General features: G+C 46.4%; 1 protein-coding gene across 3 annotated transcripts in view; it reads right to left on the minus strand.

Annotated features, from left to right (window-relative positions):
* ADGRB1 (adhesion G protein-coupled receptor B1) overlaps positions 1 to 14,696 on the minus strand; it is a 307,402-nt gene that overhangs the window by 90,414 nt on the left and 202,292 nt on the right. For all 3 annotated transcript variants that reach the window (XM_054058902.1, XM_054058903.1, XM_054058905.1), the window contains exon 18: positions 7,396 to 7,537. In XM_054058902.1, coding sequence (XP_053914877.1) covers positions 7,396 to 7,537 — 142 coding nt within the window. The remainder of the gene's footprint in view (positions 1 to 7,395; positions 7,538 to 14,696) is intronic.

The raw sequence follows: 14,696 nt of genomic DNA on the forward strand, positions 1-14,696 counted from the left end.
TTCCATATACCTGCCCTAACCAGCCAACACTTGCCCATTTGCCTCCATCCCACACCTCAATCTCCTAGCAAGTTGCCTCACCTCTACCATGTTTCTTTTACACAGCAAGAAGCAGACACAAAGGTGATCTGATTTACAGAATTACAAGCAAGAGGGTGAGAAAAGACCTGACAAGCTCAGCTCACCCATTTGCCTGCCTCAAAGCTATCTAAACCATCCCCAGCCTGTTCAAGAAAACCTTCAGGGCTAGGGTCTCAGTGCTTGACTAGCCCTGCAGCAGGAAGGTTTTCCCTTGTGTCTAAATTAAAGCTCTCACACTGCAATTTGAGCCCAGGCTCCAGCAGACACAGAAAGCAGATCACACCCTTTCTGCATCTACCTTCTACCCATTTGATGGCTATTATCCTCTTTCCAGTCTGTCTTTTCTTCTTGAGAAAAGAGCCAAACCATCTCACAGAGTTCACCTCCACTCACCATCAGCATGGAGGTACCACACCAAACAGTTCTGACGTATCATCCTCTCCCACGCATATAATCCCACACTCCCACCCTCATGTACTGTGCCACTCATCCTGCTTGAGCAAGAAAAGAGCATCCCAGAAAGGTACTGCTCACCCCTTTTGCTACACTTCTGGCCCTCAATGGCTCAAATCTGCATGCTCTGAGTTTGAGAGCTGCTTTCTGAGCTCTTAGAAAAAGAGAAAGCCTGAATTGGGAAGACTCTGGTGTCCTGGCTTAAATCTACACCTCCTTTACAGAGCAGTAAGCTGTGGCTGGGTAATAGGGCAGCTGTCACACTTACTAAGCTGCCTTCATTGCAACAAGCCATTAAGCATTGCAGCTCAAATAAGCACCAAACTTCTCAGGAATGCCTGGACACACAGTACCTCAGACACGCATGGGGAGTCTTTAATTTCAGCTGAAGACAGGGGACTAACCTCAGCCCTGGTCTCCTCCTAGGGTCACTGGTTAATGCTAGTGCTCCTGTTGCCTTTACCCCAAAGGGTGAATTTGATTCAATATTACTCACGCTGAAGCAGTGAATCCCACAATTGTTTTAAGCTCCCAGCCACTTGATCATGCTCCTCTCCCACGTCCCCTTCAGATGAAGAGATACAGGGTGATGCAGCATTTGCCTGCAGAAGAGTCACTGCCAGGGCTGTGCGGAGCTTGCTGGCTCCAGCTCGCGGGGGAAGAGCTGCAGACCCACGCTGCTGCAATCCCACCACCTGGAGTTTTGTCATGAGTTAAAGACCTGAGCGAATCCACAAGCATGGAGCAGAAACTCAGCAGAGGAAAGCTGTCAGCTGGGAATATCTCCCAAACTACCCGCTGGATCAACAGAAAGCTGAATCCGCAGACAGCTGCGAAGGAGGTGGGATGCTGGATGACTGCTTATTATGCTGAGCCAAATCCTCCTATTATTACCTTGTATGCTACCTGTCTTCTTTTAATATATTCAAGTGTTGTCGCTCCTCGAAGCACAGAGAGAGGGATTTCCTATTGCCTTTGTCTCAGATTCCTTACCTACATTTGTTCACACACACAATTTGCTGATGGGATCCCTTCCTAGATATCAGTGTACAGCATACAGCAATGGTAATCTCCATTCGTGTCTCCCACCAAAACAATAAAGCCAGGGTTCCTCCGCTCCCTGGCACTCGGAGTGCAGCACAACCTCTATCAGCAATCCCCTTCTTCAAAAATCCCAACATAAATCATCCCTACCTTGACTCCAGGTCCTCTCTACTTCCTAATAGTATTACAAGAGAGAGTGGGAGGGGAAAACTGTCTGCCCAGCTGCTTTGTACTCGATCTTCTCCACGCTATCAATGCCTGCTGAAATTCAGAGGGACTATACCGGGTTTAGAGAAAAGAGCATCCCTGCTGAGCAAAGCAAAGATTTGTAGAAGCACAGCCTGCTCATACAGGCTGCCACAGACCTCAGGGAAAGGCACTTGTGAGAAAACACAGCAGCTCCTGCTGTGGAACAGGGAATAGGCAAACCTCAGAAATCCCAGTAGCACTTACACCATAACAGTCCCCAGTCTCAGCACAAAGCTCTCCTGAACTGGGCAGGAGTCCAGCTGGAGTGTCCGTTCATCACTCCCACTTTGGCCTCTCCGTATCCAGGGAGAATCCAGCAGTAGCAGCACAAATCCCCAGGAAATTTTAGGAAACGTTTCCAGTTCAAGAGCTCCACAGCAAGTGGCACAATCAGCTCCTGAGAGACACTTCACATGCAGCAGCATCCCAGAGAGGACATGGTGATTGCAGTAAGAGGTGCCAACAGCACAAGCATGGGAGGCTTGTGGAGAATTTGGACCTCAAAAGCACAAGTGTTTTCAGCTCAGCCCTGTTCACCCTGGCTCGGCTCTTGCTAAACGAGCAAACGGAGGCTCTGTCAGGGAAATGACAGCACTTGGTGCTTTCTGTAGCACCCTTCAGGCTTGGGGCTCTGTGCAAATCTGGATGCCCACAGCCTGGGATGTCACCTGCAAAGGTGCTGCAGCTGGGCAAAGGGAAGCAGAAAACAATGAAGTGATTAGCCCAAGGTCACTGGCAGGCACAGAAACAGCTCTGGCTGTAGCCTAGCCAATATACCCATATACACCAGACTAATAAACTCTTACCTAGAACCTGTCTAAAAAACTGGCACTAGCATGATGCCTTAAGACCTCAAGCTGGGCAAAACCAAGAGCTTCGCTTCAGCAGAAAGTCCAACTTTTGATTCAAAGAGTTAACACTGCAGGAGAAACTGCATCTTTATTAACAAAACCTGAAAACTACTGTAAACCTGAGAACTGGCTCTTCTCAAAGTATGCAAAAGGCTTTGTCCTTATCCAGACTCCAAATCTTACATGATAAACGATAGTAGAATATAAATGTTAACATGTTTATGTCCAAATAACGTGCTCCAGCCTTATTTAAGTGAAACACTGCTATAATTTTCCATCAAAACATTGTCAGAACTGCTACATCTATCCAAAATATTTTAATTCATTAACATCAACATAGGAAAAGCATGTTGCTGGAAAACCTGGATCAACTCCTTGTGCAAGCAGAGCCTTACAGCTTTGTGACCTTAAAATAATCCACCTTGTGTCTACACACTCTCCATGAAGTACACAGACCTGCCACAGTACTGGGCAATCTTTGCATACCAAAGATCTTCAAGATACAGCAAGATCACAATAGACCTGCATGTCAATCCCCTCCCCACAGCCTACTCAGCCAAGATATACACTGGAAGTCTACACTCCATGCTTCGTTATTTCCCCAGGGTAAAAAGGATTTCTTCTCCTCTGCTGCACACCCAACACTACGATATTTTCAGGAATAAAACATTTTGTGAGTTGAGAGAGGATCTTGGAAGTCATTATCCCTTTGGTAGGAAGCCTACCAGGAAAGGTGCCTTGCATTCACGCAAACTGAATATAACAATGATCAAAGCCTCTTCCAACAACCTGGGATATCATAGGGTCAGGGCTGCTCGCTGCGTACACTCACCTCCCTTGCCAGCAGGTTTCCAAGTCAGGTCCGTAGTTTGGTCTGCTACAATACACCCCAAAACACACAGCTGCTGTACACCCCTTCCAGTTACCATTTGCCTGTCAGTAAATATCATTATGGAGACAAGAGGATCAAAAAATTCAGTACGGCCATTACAGGCCCATAATCCATATAAATTCTTGCCATCAGTACCTTTCAGCCTTCGCTAACACCAGAAACGAGAGCAGAGCTCAGATAACCAATGAATCAGTCTCATTTCTGCGAACAAGATTAAAGGAGGGGATGAGAGGGCAGGAAGCCCACATTTGTACAGTCTTACTATCGTCCTAAGTGTTCTAAGAACCAAGTTTTAAAGCTTGGTTGAGTTTATAAAGGCCAACCATGGGCTGGTGTGCAGATGAGACAACACGAGCCAAATTCCAACAAGACAATCAAAGAGTCAGAGGCTCTCCTGCCCATCCTCAGGCTTCCACTCTTTCCTTCCCATCTCCAACAAATTGCCAAGACTGTCAAGAAATACGAAAAAACAACACCACAACACTCTGAATTGGACTGATCACGGTTTGTAGAGGTATAGTTTGAACAGCTGGCTCTGCAATTTCCTTTCACCCTTTTTCTCTGTTAGCACTGCTATTACACAGGTGTAGCATTAGATCATGTTCATACCATTGCCCTACCAAGCTAGGTACGGTATACAATCAAAACACAGCCCCAAAAATCTCATCTGTGTTCTTTAATTTATGAGGCTTTAATCTTCCATGACGGTCAAACAACAATCACGCCAAACAGTGCAAGAGGCTGCCTCTGTCTAGTCAAAATAGCAGGGTCCAAGGGAAATATGACACCGAGAAAGAGTCAGATTTTGAACTCCAGCTTTTGAGCCGGATTTGAACAGCTCCATCATGATTTAGGGATGTCTGTATCCAAAACCAACTCAAACCACAGCACTTTCAGCTCCTAGCTTCATTGAAATTAAAGAAAACTGCTTCATTTCCCCACCACATGAACAACTCTCATGGCCCAGCCGGGGGAAATTCTGTCCTTGGCAAGTTCGAATTGGCTGCCTGGGCAGCAATGCTCATCCCCCACAAGCCTTTCCTGGTTCTTTATCACTGCAAAGAAGCTGTGCCTACACCAGGGTTACAAATATTTCAAACTGCCAGGGCCAAAGACTCCAGAAGGGAGATTTAAAGCAATAAATAATATTAATGACACAGGCGGACGGAGCTTCTTGTCCTGAGAGCTTCAAAGGCACATGAAAAACTGCACTATAAATGTCACCATCGCAGACACCAACTGTGACGAGATGCCACCTCTGGGGAAAGAAGGCAGCGTGGGCTTGCTCAGAATGACACTCAGTCAGGAAACGGAGAGTGGTATGGCGAGCATCTGAGTGAACAACGCTCCACACCATCAACAAACCCTGAGTTTTGCTTACTGGAGGGACTCAGGAGGCAGCCAGATCCCAGCTTTCCTCCCAGCATGGCCAGGGAACTCATCCTGGTGCTCATCAGTTGACTCCAGGGTGGAAAAAGAAAATGAGCTCTGCAAATGTAACCCAACCTGAAGCCAGCGGGGCTCGAAAGAGGATGAAGGAAGCAATTTTAGGCCTAAACCCCAAAGGACCAGCTAAGAGGTTAGTTGCAGATATAATAAAACATGCCTGGGGGAAGGAAGCTGCATCCTCCTGCAGCCAAGCCCACTCTCAGATGCAAAAACACTTGCACTGATGATAAAGGGCTTACACCAACCCTGTGTTATCCAGATAACAATCCCAACACCCAGAGCTGAGAGAGCAGCAGTATCTGGTCATTTCAAATTAACCATTTTTTTTTTTTCCTAGCTGCTTAGTTAAATAATACCAAGCACTGTGAACATAAAGACTTAGCCGTCTGTTAGAGAAACTTCTGCTTTAGCCAAGCCAATGACTCCTTTCTCTCTTCCCACACTGTCTGGTCCTCTGCCCACTTCCAGAAGAAGGATTAGCAGAGGACCTTCACCGGCAGCTCAGCTGTACACCTGGGCTGGCTTCATTCCATGCTTTGCCCTAGAAGTATTCCTGCAGCAGAAACCACAATTTATTTTCTCTGACCGTGCAGCCTGCCTAAACTTTGTCAGGACTAGGTTGTGTGCAATGACAGCACAGAGTCCTCCCACACGGGACTAATCATTAATCATCCTGGTGGCCATCACTGCCTCTGGAACCAGACATCAAGCTGCTGTAGCTTGAGCTGAAGGGTGAAGCCTTGCTGTGGGCAGGACACAGCCTTGTAAGCTCACAGGGCAGGTACAGAGCAGCAAGGTATAGAGCTGCAGAAGACGGGTCCCAGCTGGCCCACCTGAGCTCAGCTTGGCCACCATGAGAAGTCTGGATATCATTCCTGGAGAGCACTACCTGAGCAAGCTACCTCTCTGTCCGCTCAGTTTTACAAAGATCCCAGCCTGCCCAGTGGAAGACAGGGAAACAATGACCCATGGAAGAAGACAGAAGCAGGGATGCCAGCATCAATGTGACCAGCTCCTTCCAAGCCCCCTCCAAGTGGGAACCCAGTCCTGGCCCTACCTTCAAGCATCCTTCAACCAGTACATCTCTGCTGAGACCAGAAGCTTGGTTCTGCTCTCAAGAGGACCTTGAGAGCAGCTCCACCAGACACCCAGAAGCTCATTTCACAAAACTATAGTGGCTGGGCCTGCACGGCACCCGGGCAAACACAACCAACGCTGTGTCTTTAAAACCACTTCAGTGCAGATGTTGTTTCCATGGTAACTAGTGGACCAAATACATTAGTGTTTCTAATAATAAACCAAACCTTCATCTTGGAAAATGTGATCTCCCCCTCCCCTTTACCACCATCACCCTTCCTTTCTTCCTTTCCCCTCCCCTTCAGCTGAATTAAGCCAGCGTTTAACAAGCAAGGCATAATTAGTAAATAATTGCAAGGGCCCAGTAACTCCCAGTGCCCAGGCAGATGGAGAAGTGCTAGGTGGGGGTGTGCGCTTTGCTCTGTGAAGCTGAGAACTGTCCAAAAAAGCATGAACTACTTTAAAAAAAAAAAAAAAAAGAAAAAAAAAAAGAAAAATAAATTTTAATAGGACAAGGTGGATGAAAGAACCTGCAAAGCCTCTTTTGACCACCCTGGTGTTGCCTTTGGTGCTTCTCCCTGACCTAGGGTGCAACCGCCCGGTGATAATTTCTAGGAATCTTGCACTTTTTTTTCCGAAGGCTCTGTCCGAGACACAGAACCGGCTTTGTGTCACCGATAGCGGACGAAACTTCCCAACTCTTTCCCTCCACGGTCCCCAGTTCAGGAGTGGAGAACCCACTCACCCACCCCCAAAAGAGTGGGGTAGCAGAAAGACCCCGAGGCAAGGAAGGGAACACGAGTGAGCTATGGATTTGTGGAGGGGGTGGAGGCAGCGTGGGGTAATTCCCTCCCCAAAAATAAGACACGTGGGAAGATTTCTTGCGTGGGGACCCCACGGGAGTGATCGAACCCGCCGAGGTTGGTCGTTTAGCGGTTTTCCCATTCAAAACGCTCAGCGCAGGGATGGAGGGATGGGAGGAAAGGGGGGAAAGCAGTGCAGCAGCAGCTTCAATGTGTGAGTCCCTCCTCAAAGCTGCCGTCAGGGTCGGGGGGGAAGGGGAAAGGAAGGGCGGTGGGAAAGGGTGATGCAAAGCCTCCCGGTGCATCCCCACGGTCCCGGAACCCCCGGAATGGAGCAGGGATGCTCTGTCCCCGTCGCGTCTCCGCACGGGTACACGAAAGCCGCTCGCTGAGGATGCTCCGCTGCATCCCAGCCCCATCCCTCGTTATTTCCCTCCCGGTTCCCCGAGTGTCTTCCCCTTCTCCTCCCTCCTCGGAGCCGTTCGGAGGGACTCACCATGTCGGGGCTGAGCTGGGCTAAGATGGCGAAGGCGGAGAGCCGGTCACACAGGCACTTAGTCCGGGAGGCGTCGAGCGGGACCGTTCGGCAGCCGCGCCAGGACCAGGCGCCGGGCGGGGAGGCGGAGGCGGAGGCTCGGCTGGAGGGAGGGACGGGGCGGTGGAGCGGGGAGAGAGGGAGAGCGGTCGTCAGAGCGGGCACCGCGCCCCCCGCTGCCCCCCCTCCAACAGGCACCCCTCACCCCATTCCATCCCACTCCCATCCCATCCTATCCCACTCCCATCCCACCCCACCCCCATCCCATCCTATCCCACCATCCCATCCTATCTCACCCCTATCCCATCCCATACTATCTCACCCCATTCCATCCCACACCAATCCCATCCGTGTCACACCTATTTCATCCTATCCCACCCCCATCCCTCCTCCCATCGTATCCCACCCCCACCATCCCATCCTATCTCACCCCTATCCAATCCCATACTATCCCACCCCATCCTATCCCACCCCCACCATCATCCCATGCTATCTCACCCCTATCCCATCCCATAGTCCCCATTCCACCCCACCCCCATCCCATCCCACCATCCACCCCTGGACCTGGATCTCCCAGTCTTGGTCCTGGTCCATCCCCAGCTCCTCAACTCTACTTTGACCTCTCCATCACCTCTCACCCATGTAAATGTCCCCCTGTGCCCTCCAGGCCACCCTGTCTTACTCTCCCTATAGAGACCTCCCTGACCTTATAGTCCACATATTCCTTATATTCACACATAGCCATATAGCTTTGTCCCACATGCCCACTTTGTGGATGTGTAACCCTATAGCCGTGTCCCACATACCCCATATTTGAATGCATAACCCTATAGCTATTGTCCATACGTCCCATATAAGGATGCATAACCTGTCCCACATATCTTATGTATGGATACCTAACCCTATAACTGTGTCCCACATATCCCATGTATGGATGCATAGCCCTATTGCCCTGACCCACATATTCCATATATGCAGAAATAGTCCTATTATTTTGTCCCATGCATCCTTTATATGGATGCACTACCCTATAGACCTTTTCCACACGTCCCATATATGAATCCATAACCCTAAACCCAGGTACAATATGTCCCACATATGGATACACAACCCTATAGCACTGTTCCATTTATCCAGTGTATGGATACATAATCCTATCGCCTTGTTCCACATGTCCAGCTGTCCCTTCCCCTCCCCTTCTTCACTGTCCCAAGGTCTCTGAGGCCAGGGTCTCCATAGGCTGTGACAGGACCCCTCTCAGACCCCCAGTGCACAACCGGAGCTCTGGGCAGGGCAGAGTTACCCCTGCCTCGTGGCCAGGACTTCAAGAGATCAAAGGGATGGAGTCCCTGCTTTCTCAAGGCATCCTTTCAGCCTGAGGAGGAAGAGCAGGATGGGGAAGGAGTCATCAGTGGAAAAGACTTCATGTGAAGTTGGCCTTCATCTCACGGGTGAGATGGTTTCATCAGGAAAAGTTATTGCAGCCTCATCACCGTGTAAGCACTAAAGGCTAAGCCAAAGAAAAAGGGAATCTCACGCTTTGCCTTGTGTGCTGGGATACAGTCATTGCCGAAAAAGTACACTTGCTCCTATGATTTGTCCAGACCACTCTTCTGAAACGTGGTCACATACAGAGTGCAAAAGCAGGGAGTAAGTGCAGAAATGCAATGGATGGGCAGAAGGTCAGGATCCGTGTGGTTAACCTGGGCTTCACTGAAGCTTGGGACAGGATGTGGAGACAAAACAAAAGGGCCATATTCCTTCACTGGAGGAATATGGGTGTAAGACGTCTCCTCTCCACATCTGACCATCCTCAGAGAAGGGGACCAAGGCAAGAATGCCAGCAGCAAGCTCAAGGCAGGTCCAGATGGAGCCAAGCTGCTCAGCAGCCTTAGGTGTATCACAGATGGCCTAGACTTCTCCGTACTGCTGACTCCAGCAGACCTCCCTTGAGCTGAAGAGATGTTTTTTGCAGGTCTCCACTCCATGCATACACTGGCATGTTTCTCACGCAGCAAGACAGAGCCTCCCTCTACCTCCCTAACCACTCTGCAGGAAAGCAGAGAAGATGGGCTGTGTACCAACAGGGCAGCAGACCATCAACACACACTGCTGATTCTGTTGTAATTATCTACTCGGATCCAGTTTAGCACACGACACTGAGCCTTCCTGAATTATCTCCAGTTTGGATTAAAACATTTTTCAGAGTGAAAGAAAAGAAAAAGCCAAACTAATTCTACTGTACAAGTTTTTAGCAGCACAAAATCACAGAATGACAAAATCTTAGAATGACCTGAGTTGGAAGGGATCCACAAGGATCATCATGTCCAACTGCTATCCCTGCATAGTACAACCCCAAAATTTACACCATGTGTCTGAGCACATTTTTCAAATGCTTCTTGAAGTCCAGAAGAGGGCTGTTTGGGTTTTGTTGGTTTTTTTTTTTTTTTTTTTCCTGGTGCCTTTCTAAATGTCTGGACTCTCTTACATGTCCTTCCAGGTGATGGGACATAAAGAGGTCTTCCCGAAATAGTCAGTTTTTCACATGCTTCTCATTTATCTGAGTCACATCATCTTTTAGAAACTCTCAGGATCAGACATTGTTCTCTGATCTCTTCCACACACCTTCTGCAGTTCACCAACAACCTTCTTGGAAGGGACTGAAAGATTCAAGTTTAGTCTCAGAAGGAATATGAATTCTATATTCTCCCCTTTATCTAGAATCATAGCATCATAGAATCACTAGGCTAGAAAAGACCTTTGAGATCATCTACCTGTCTACCACACCTGCCCATTACTAAATCATGTCCTGAAGCACTTCATCTACCCATCTTTTAAATACCTTCAGGGATGGTGACTCCATCACTGCCCTGGGCGGCTTCTGTCAGTGCCTGAGAAACCTTTTCGTGAAGAAATTTTTCCTAATGTCCAATCTGAACCTCCCCTGTTGAAGCTTGAGGCCATTCCCTATCATCCTATCACCTATCACTTGGGAGAAGAGACCCAAACCCACCTCGCCACAACCTCCTTTCAGGGAGCTGTAGACTGACAAGATCTCCCCTCAGCCTCCTTTTCTCTAGGTTAAACAGCCCCACTTCCCTTCTGGTAAGGCTTGTTCTCTAGCACCTTTAACAGTTTCATTGCTCTTCTCTAGACAGGCTTCAGGACCTCAATGTCTTTCTTACCTACCACCTATATTTCCGAAAAACTGCAGTAGCTAGTCTCTCTATTTATTCACTGTCACCAAGACAAACACCTCATTTATGATGTGTACAAATAGTGACAAATGCTCAGACTCTACCAACCAGTTATGTATTCTCATAGAAAGTATTAATTTAGCTTGACAAGATCTATTTTCCATAAGTCGATTGCAATTAATTTCTCTGTTTTAATGAGTATGCTATTATTCAATTATAATCATACTATTACCCACAATCCCTTAATTTTTGGATCCCCTGTCTGATGGAGCATTACTGTGCCTAAGACAGATGCGAAGCGGATGGCTCTGGAGCAGAGCTGTTGTGCTTACAGACACATGCTTCCCTCTCCAGATTTTGGGAACACTTCCACTCTTCATTTACTAAAGAGCAATGATCCCCAATTAGCCTTAGCTTGCTCTTTTAAAACTCTTGCATGCAAAATTAATCCGACTTGTTTCTCTTAAAAATGTCTTACTTTATTGGATGATGTATAGTATGTTTTCTAGCTGCTGGTGTAATGAAAATTATTTCATTAGCCTGGGATGTGGATTAAGTAACCAGGCTCTCTTCCAATTACAGAATACAGGCGTTTATTGAAATTTCTGCATTATTATAAATAAACCTGTCATTTCTAGCCAGTAACAAACCAATACCACTAATATTTAGTTTGGTTTTAATATCTAAATTTTGGGGTTTATTAATTTTAAACATCCTGAACCATAAAACTCTTACATCTTTTATTTCTCTTATCTGTTTCAAGCTTTTAATTTGAATTGCTGCTATCAATTTATCCTTTGTCCTTATCTCTACAAAAGCTTTTACTTTCTCTCTAAACCAAACTGTTGGGGTTTGTAGATATTGGTTTCGTTGTCTTTGCATGGGTTTTTCTTTTTTGCTTAGTTCAGTTTCTTTTTAGTGCTGTGGCTCTCTTTTTTGTTTATAAGAGGAGACCTTAGAGAAGCCTTCCTGTACCTACAAGGGGGCCTAGAAGAAACCTGGGGAGGAGCTCTTTATCAGGAAGTGCAGGGACAGGATGAGGGGGACCAGTTTTAAACTGAAAGAGTGGAGATTTATATTGGACATTAGGAAGACATTTTTGACTGTGAGGGTGGTGAGGCACTGGAACAAGTATCCCAGAGATGGGTGGCTGACCCATCGCTGGAGGTGTTCAAGGCCAGGTTGGATGAGGCTTGAAGCAACCTGATCCAGTGGAGGGTATCGCTGGCCATGGTAGGCGGGTTTGAACTGGATGATCTTCAAGGTACCTTTCAACCCAAACCATTCTATTATTCTATGATATCTGGAAAAGTGCTTTTAAAAGAACGGGCTTCTAATTACCCTTAACTTTTTCTGTTTGAGCAGGCTTTCACAACACATAGAGACAATGCAAGTTATCATTCTTAAAGCATTAAATACATTGTTCACTTACTGCCCACGAGCAATTTGAACTCTTTTGAAATGTGTGTATACAATTACCTTAACATCACTTTCAACTCCAAAGCCCAGCTTTACTCATTTACCAGCATTCTGAGTAGACTAGGACAGATATAGGCCATGCATCAACAGAAGTAACCTCATCCAAAAGAAAAAAAAAATAAAACCAGAAATCACAAAGCCTACCATACCAGGATCCCTGAAGGAAGGTATCAGAAACCAACTAACGCTCCCTAGATGCTGCGCTTGGTCTCACACTCTCCCAGCAGAAAAGCTGACAGTACATCAGTGAATGGAATATCAGAACAAAGTCTGTCCAGGGCCAAAGCCATACTTGGCACGGTCTGATATGCATTTCTAGATGCACATACAAAAAGAGCACATAGTGATATCTAGGCAAAAAAAAAATTTAAAAAAAAAAGTATATATATAATATCCGCCCTTTGCTCTTATAAGACCTGGTCTGGTGCCTGCTTATTTATCCTGTTGGATTCAAAGAAATCAATTGGACCAAAGCCATCCAGTTTTTACTTTAAAAGCTGCTATAAATCACATAAAGAAAGAGTGCCATGGGATGTGCTGAGTAAGAAACTTGGTGTAAATCATCTCAGAATAAGTTCAACTATGCCATTTAATAGAAAATGAAAATCTGGCTCTCGTTACTACCAGTGATTATTAATTGCTTATTATCAGTTATTACACTACTCAGATTATTCGCATGCTGGGTGCTCCAAAGAGCATGTCCATTCCTATGGTTTAAGCTCCTCAGAAGAATAACTTTTCTCCCATCCTTCCTATCTTCTCTGCACATCTGCTTAGTCACCTATTCTCTTTGATCTGCAGTCCTTTTGATATGAACACATCTGCTCTTGTTTGGGGTGGGGCTTGGAGCTGGGTTGCGGGGAAGGACCTGCAGGTAGGAGGACATGCCAGAAGACTTTCTAGCCTCTTTTCACTGTCCAAGTGCCCCCACATAGCAAAAGCCAGGCTAAGGAAGCAGGTCAAGTAAGTTGGTTTGCTCCTCTACTCTGCTCTGATGAGCCCCTACCTTGAGCCCTGTGTCCAGCTCTGAAGCTCTCAACACAAGACACTTCACCAGAAGAGGACACAAAAATGATCAGACACCTCTCCTATGATGAAAGGGGGGTTGTTCAGCCTGGAGAAGAGAGCGCTCTGGGCAGAACTTATGGTGGCCTTTCAGTACTTAAAGGGGGCCGATAGAAAAGGTGGGGACAGAAGTTTTAGCAGGAGCTGTAGCGACAGGACAAGAGGAATGGTTTTAAAATAAGAGAGGGAAGATTCAGACTAGATATAAGGAAGATGTTTTTTTGTAATGAGGGTGATGAGACCCTGGACCAGGCTGCCCAGAGTGGCGGTAGAAGCCCCATCCCTGGTGACATTCAAGGCCAGGTTGGGTGAGGCTCTGAGCAACCTGATCTGGTTGAAGATGACCCTGCTCACTGCAGGGAGGTTAGACTAGCTGGCCTTTAAAGGTCCTTTCCAAACCAAACCATTTTATGATTCTATGATTCATTCAGAGAGCTGAGTAAAAGGGCATTACACCATTACAAGGGCTAACTTATACATTATCCAAAGGCGTGGTCATTGCTTCTCTTGTGGCACTCAAGACAAGGTGCCACCATTACCTTGTTCCCAATGTGGACATATTATGAACTTTCATTCAAGTCTTACTTCTGGATTCAGCCTATGTTTCCTTATTTTAAAATTAACTTCTGGTCCACAAGGTTGCTGAGAAACTCCAGAAAATGCAACAAGTTGCAACAAGAAGGCCTCAAAATCACAGCGGTATTGATGTAAAGTCTAGTGAATAATACGAGTCTTGTGGGTTTGGGTGGTCCCATTCATTGATTGTGAATGAGTGTCTCCAGTAACATCTGCTGCACATGACCTGATGTAGTAGAAGATGTCCCTGCCCATGGCAACAGAGTTGGAACTGGATGGTCTTCAAGATCCCTTCCAAGCCAAACCATTCTGTGACTCTATAACACGTTCAATACCACCGTGAGAGACCTACTGGAATCTCTCTGTGCAACAGGGATTCCCATCTGAGGGAGTTTCAGTCTTGCTGGATGCGGATAGCATTCTGGTTAAGCCAGCAACTATTCCCAAAAGCATTATAGTTCAGGCCAGACTTCAAATCCCAAGTGATTCAATCACTGAATTTTGTAATATAAAAATTGGGATTTGCTCAATCTACGAAACAGAGATATCAGAAAAAGGGGATATTGCATATTTCAATGGAAAATACTTTGATTATGGATCTGATTAAAACCTGTAGAAGCAAATGAGATATTAATTAACAGGTCCATAACGCTTCTTTACATGTGTGTATTTGTATGTGAAAACCTGTGTGTACAGGTTTCTTCTGTAGATCAGTATTGAGACTTTGTCTTCTCAACAAAACCATTGATAAAGTATACCTGGTTTCTGATGGAAAACCCATGCTTACAGTCCAGTGGCAAGGAAAAAAGAGCAGTATTTGAGTTATTCACAAATATTGAATCCATCTATACCAACAAGAAGGCAGAATTATTTCCAGGCAGTCTCAAGAAGGGAAGGAAGAAAGAGGAACTCCATTAAAGGGAAAACACAGGCAGAATATTAGAG

Source organism: Cuculus canorus, chromosome 2 (assembly GCF_017976375.1).
Source record: "Cuculus canorus isolate bCucCan1 chromosome 2, bCucCan1.pri, whole genome shotgun sequence".
Taxonomy (NCBI): Eukaryota; Metazoa; Chordata; class Aves; order Cuculiformes; family Cuculidae; genus Cuculus; species Cuculus canorus.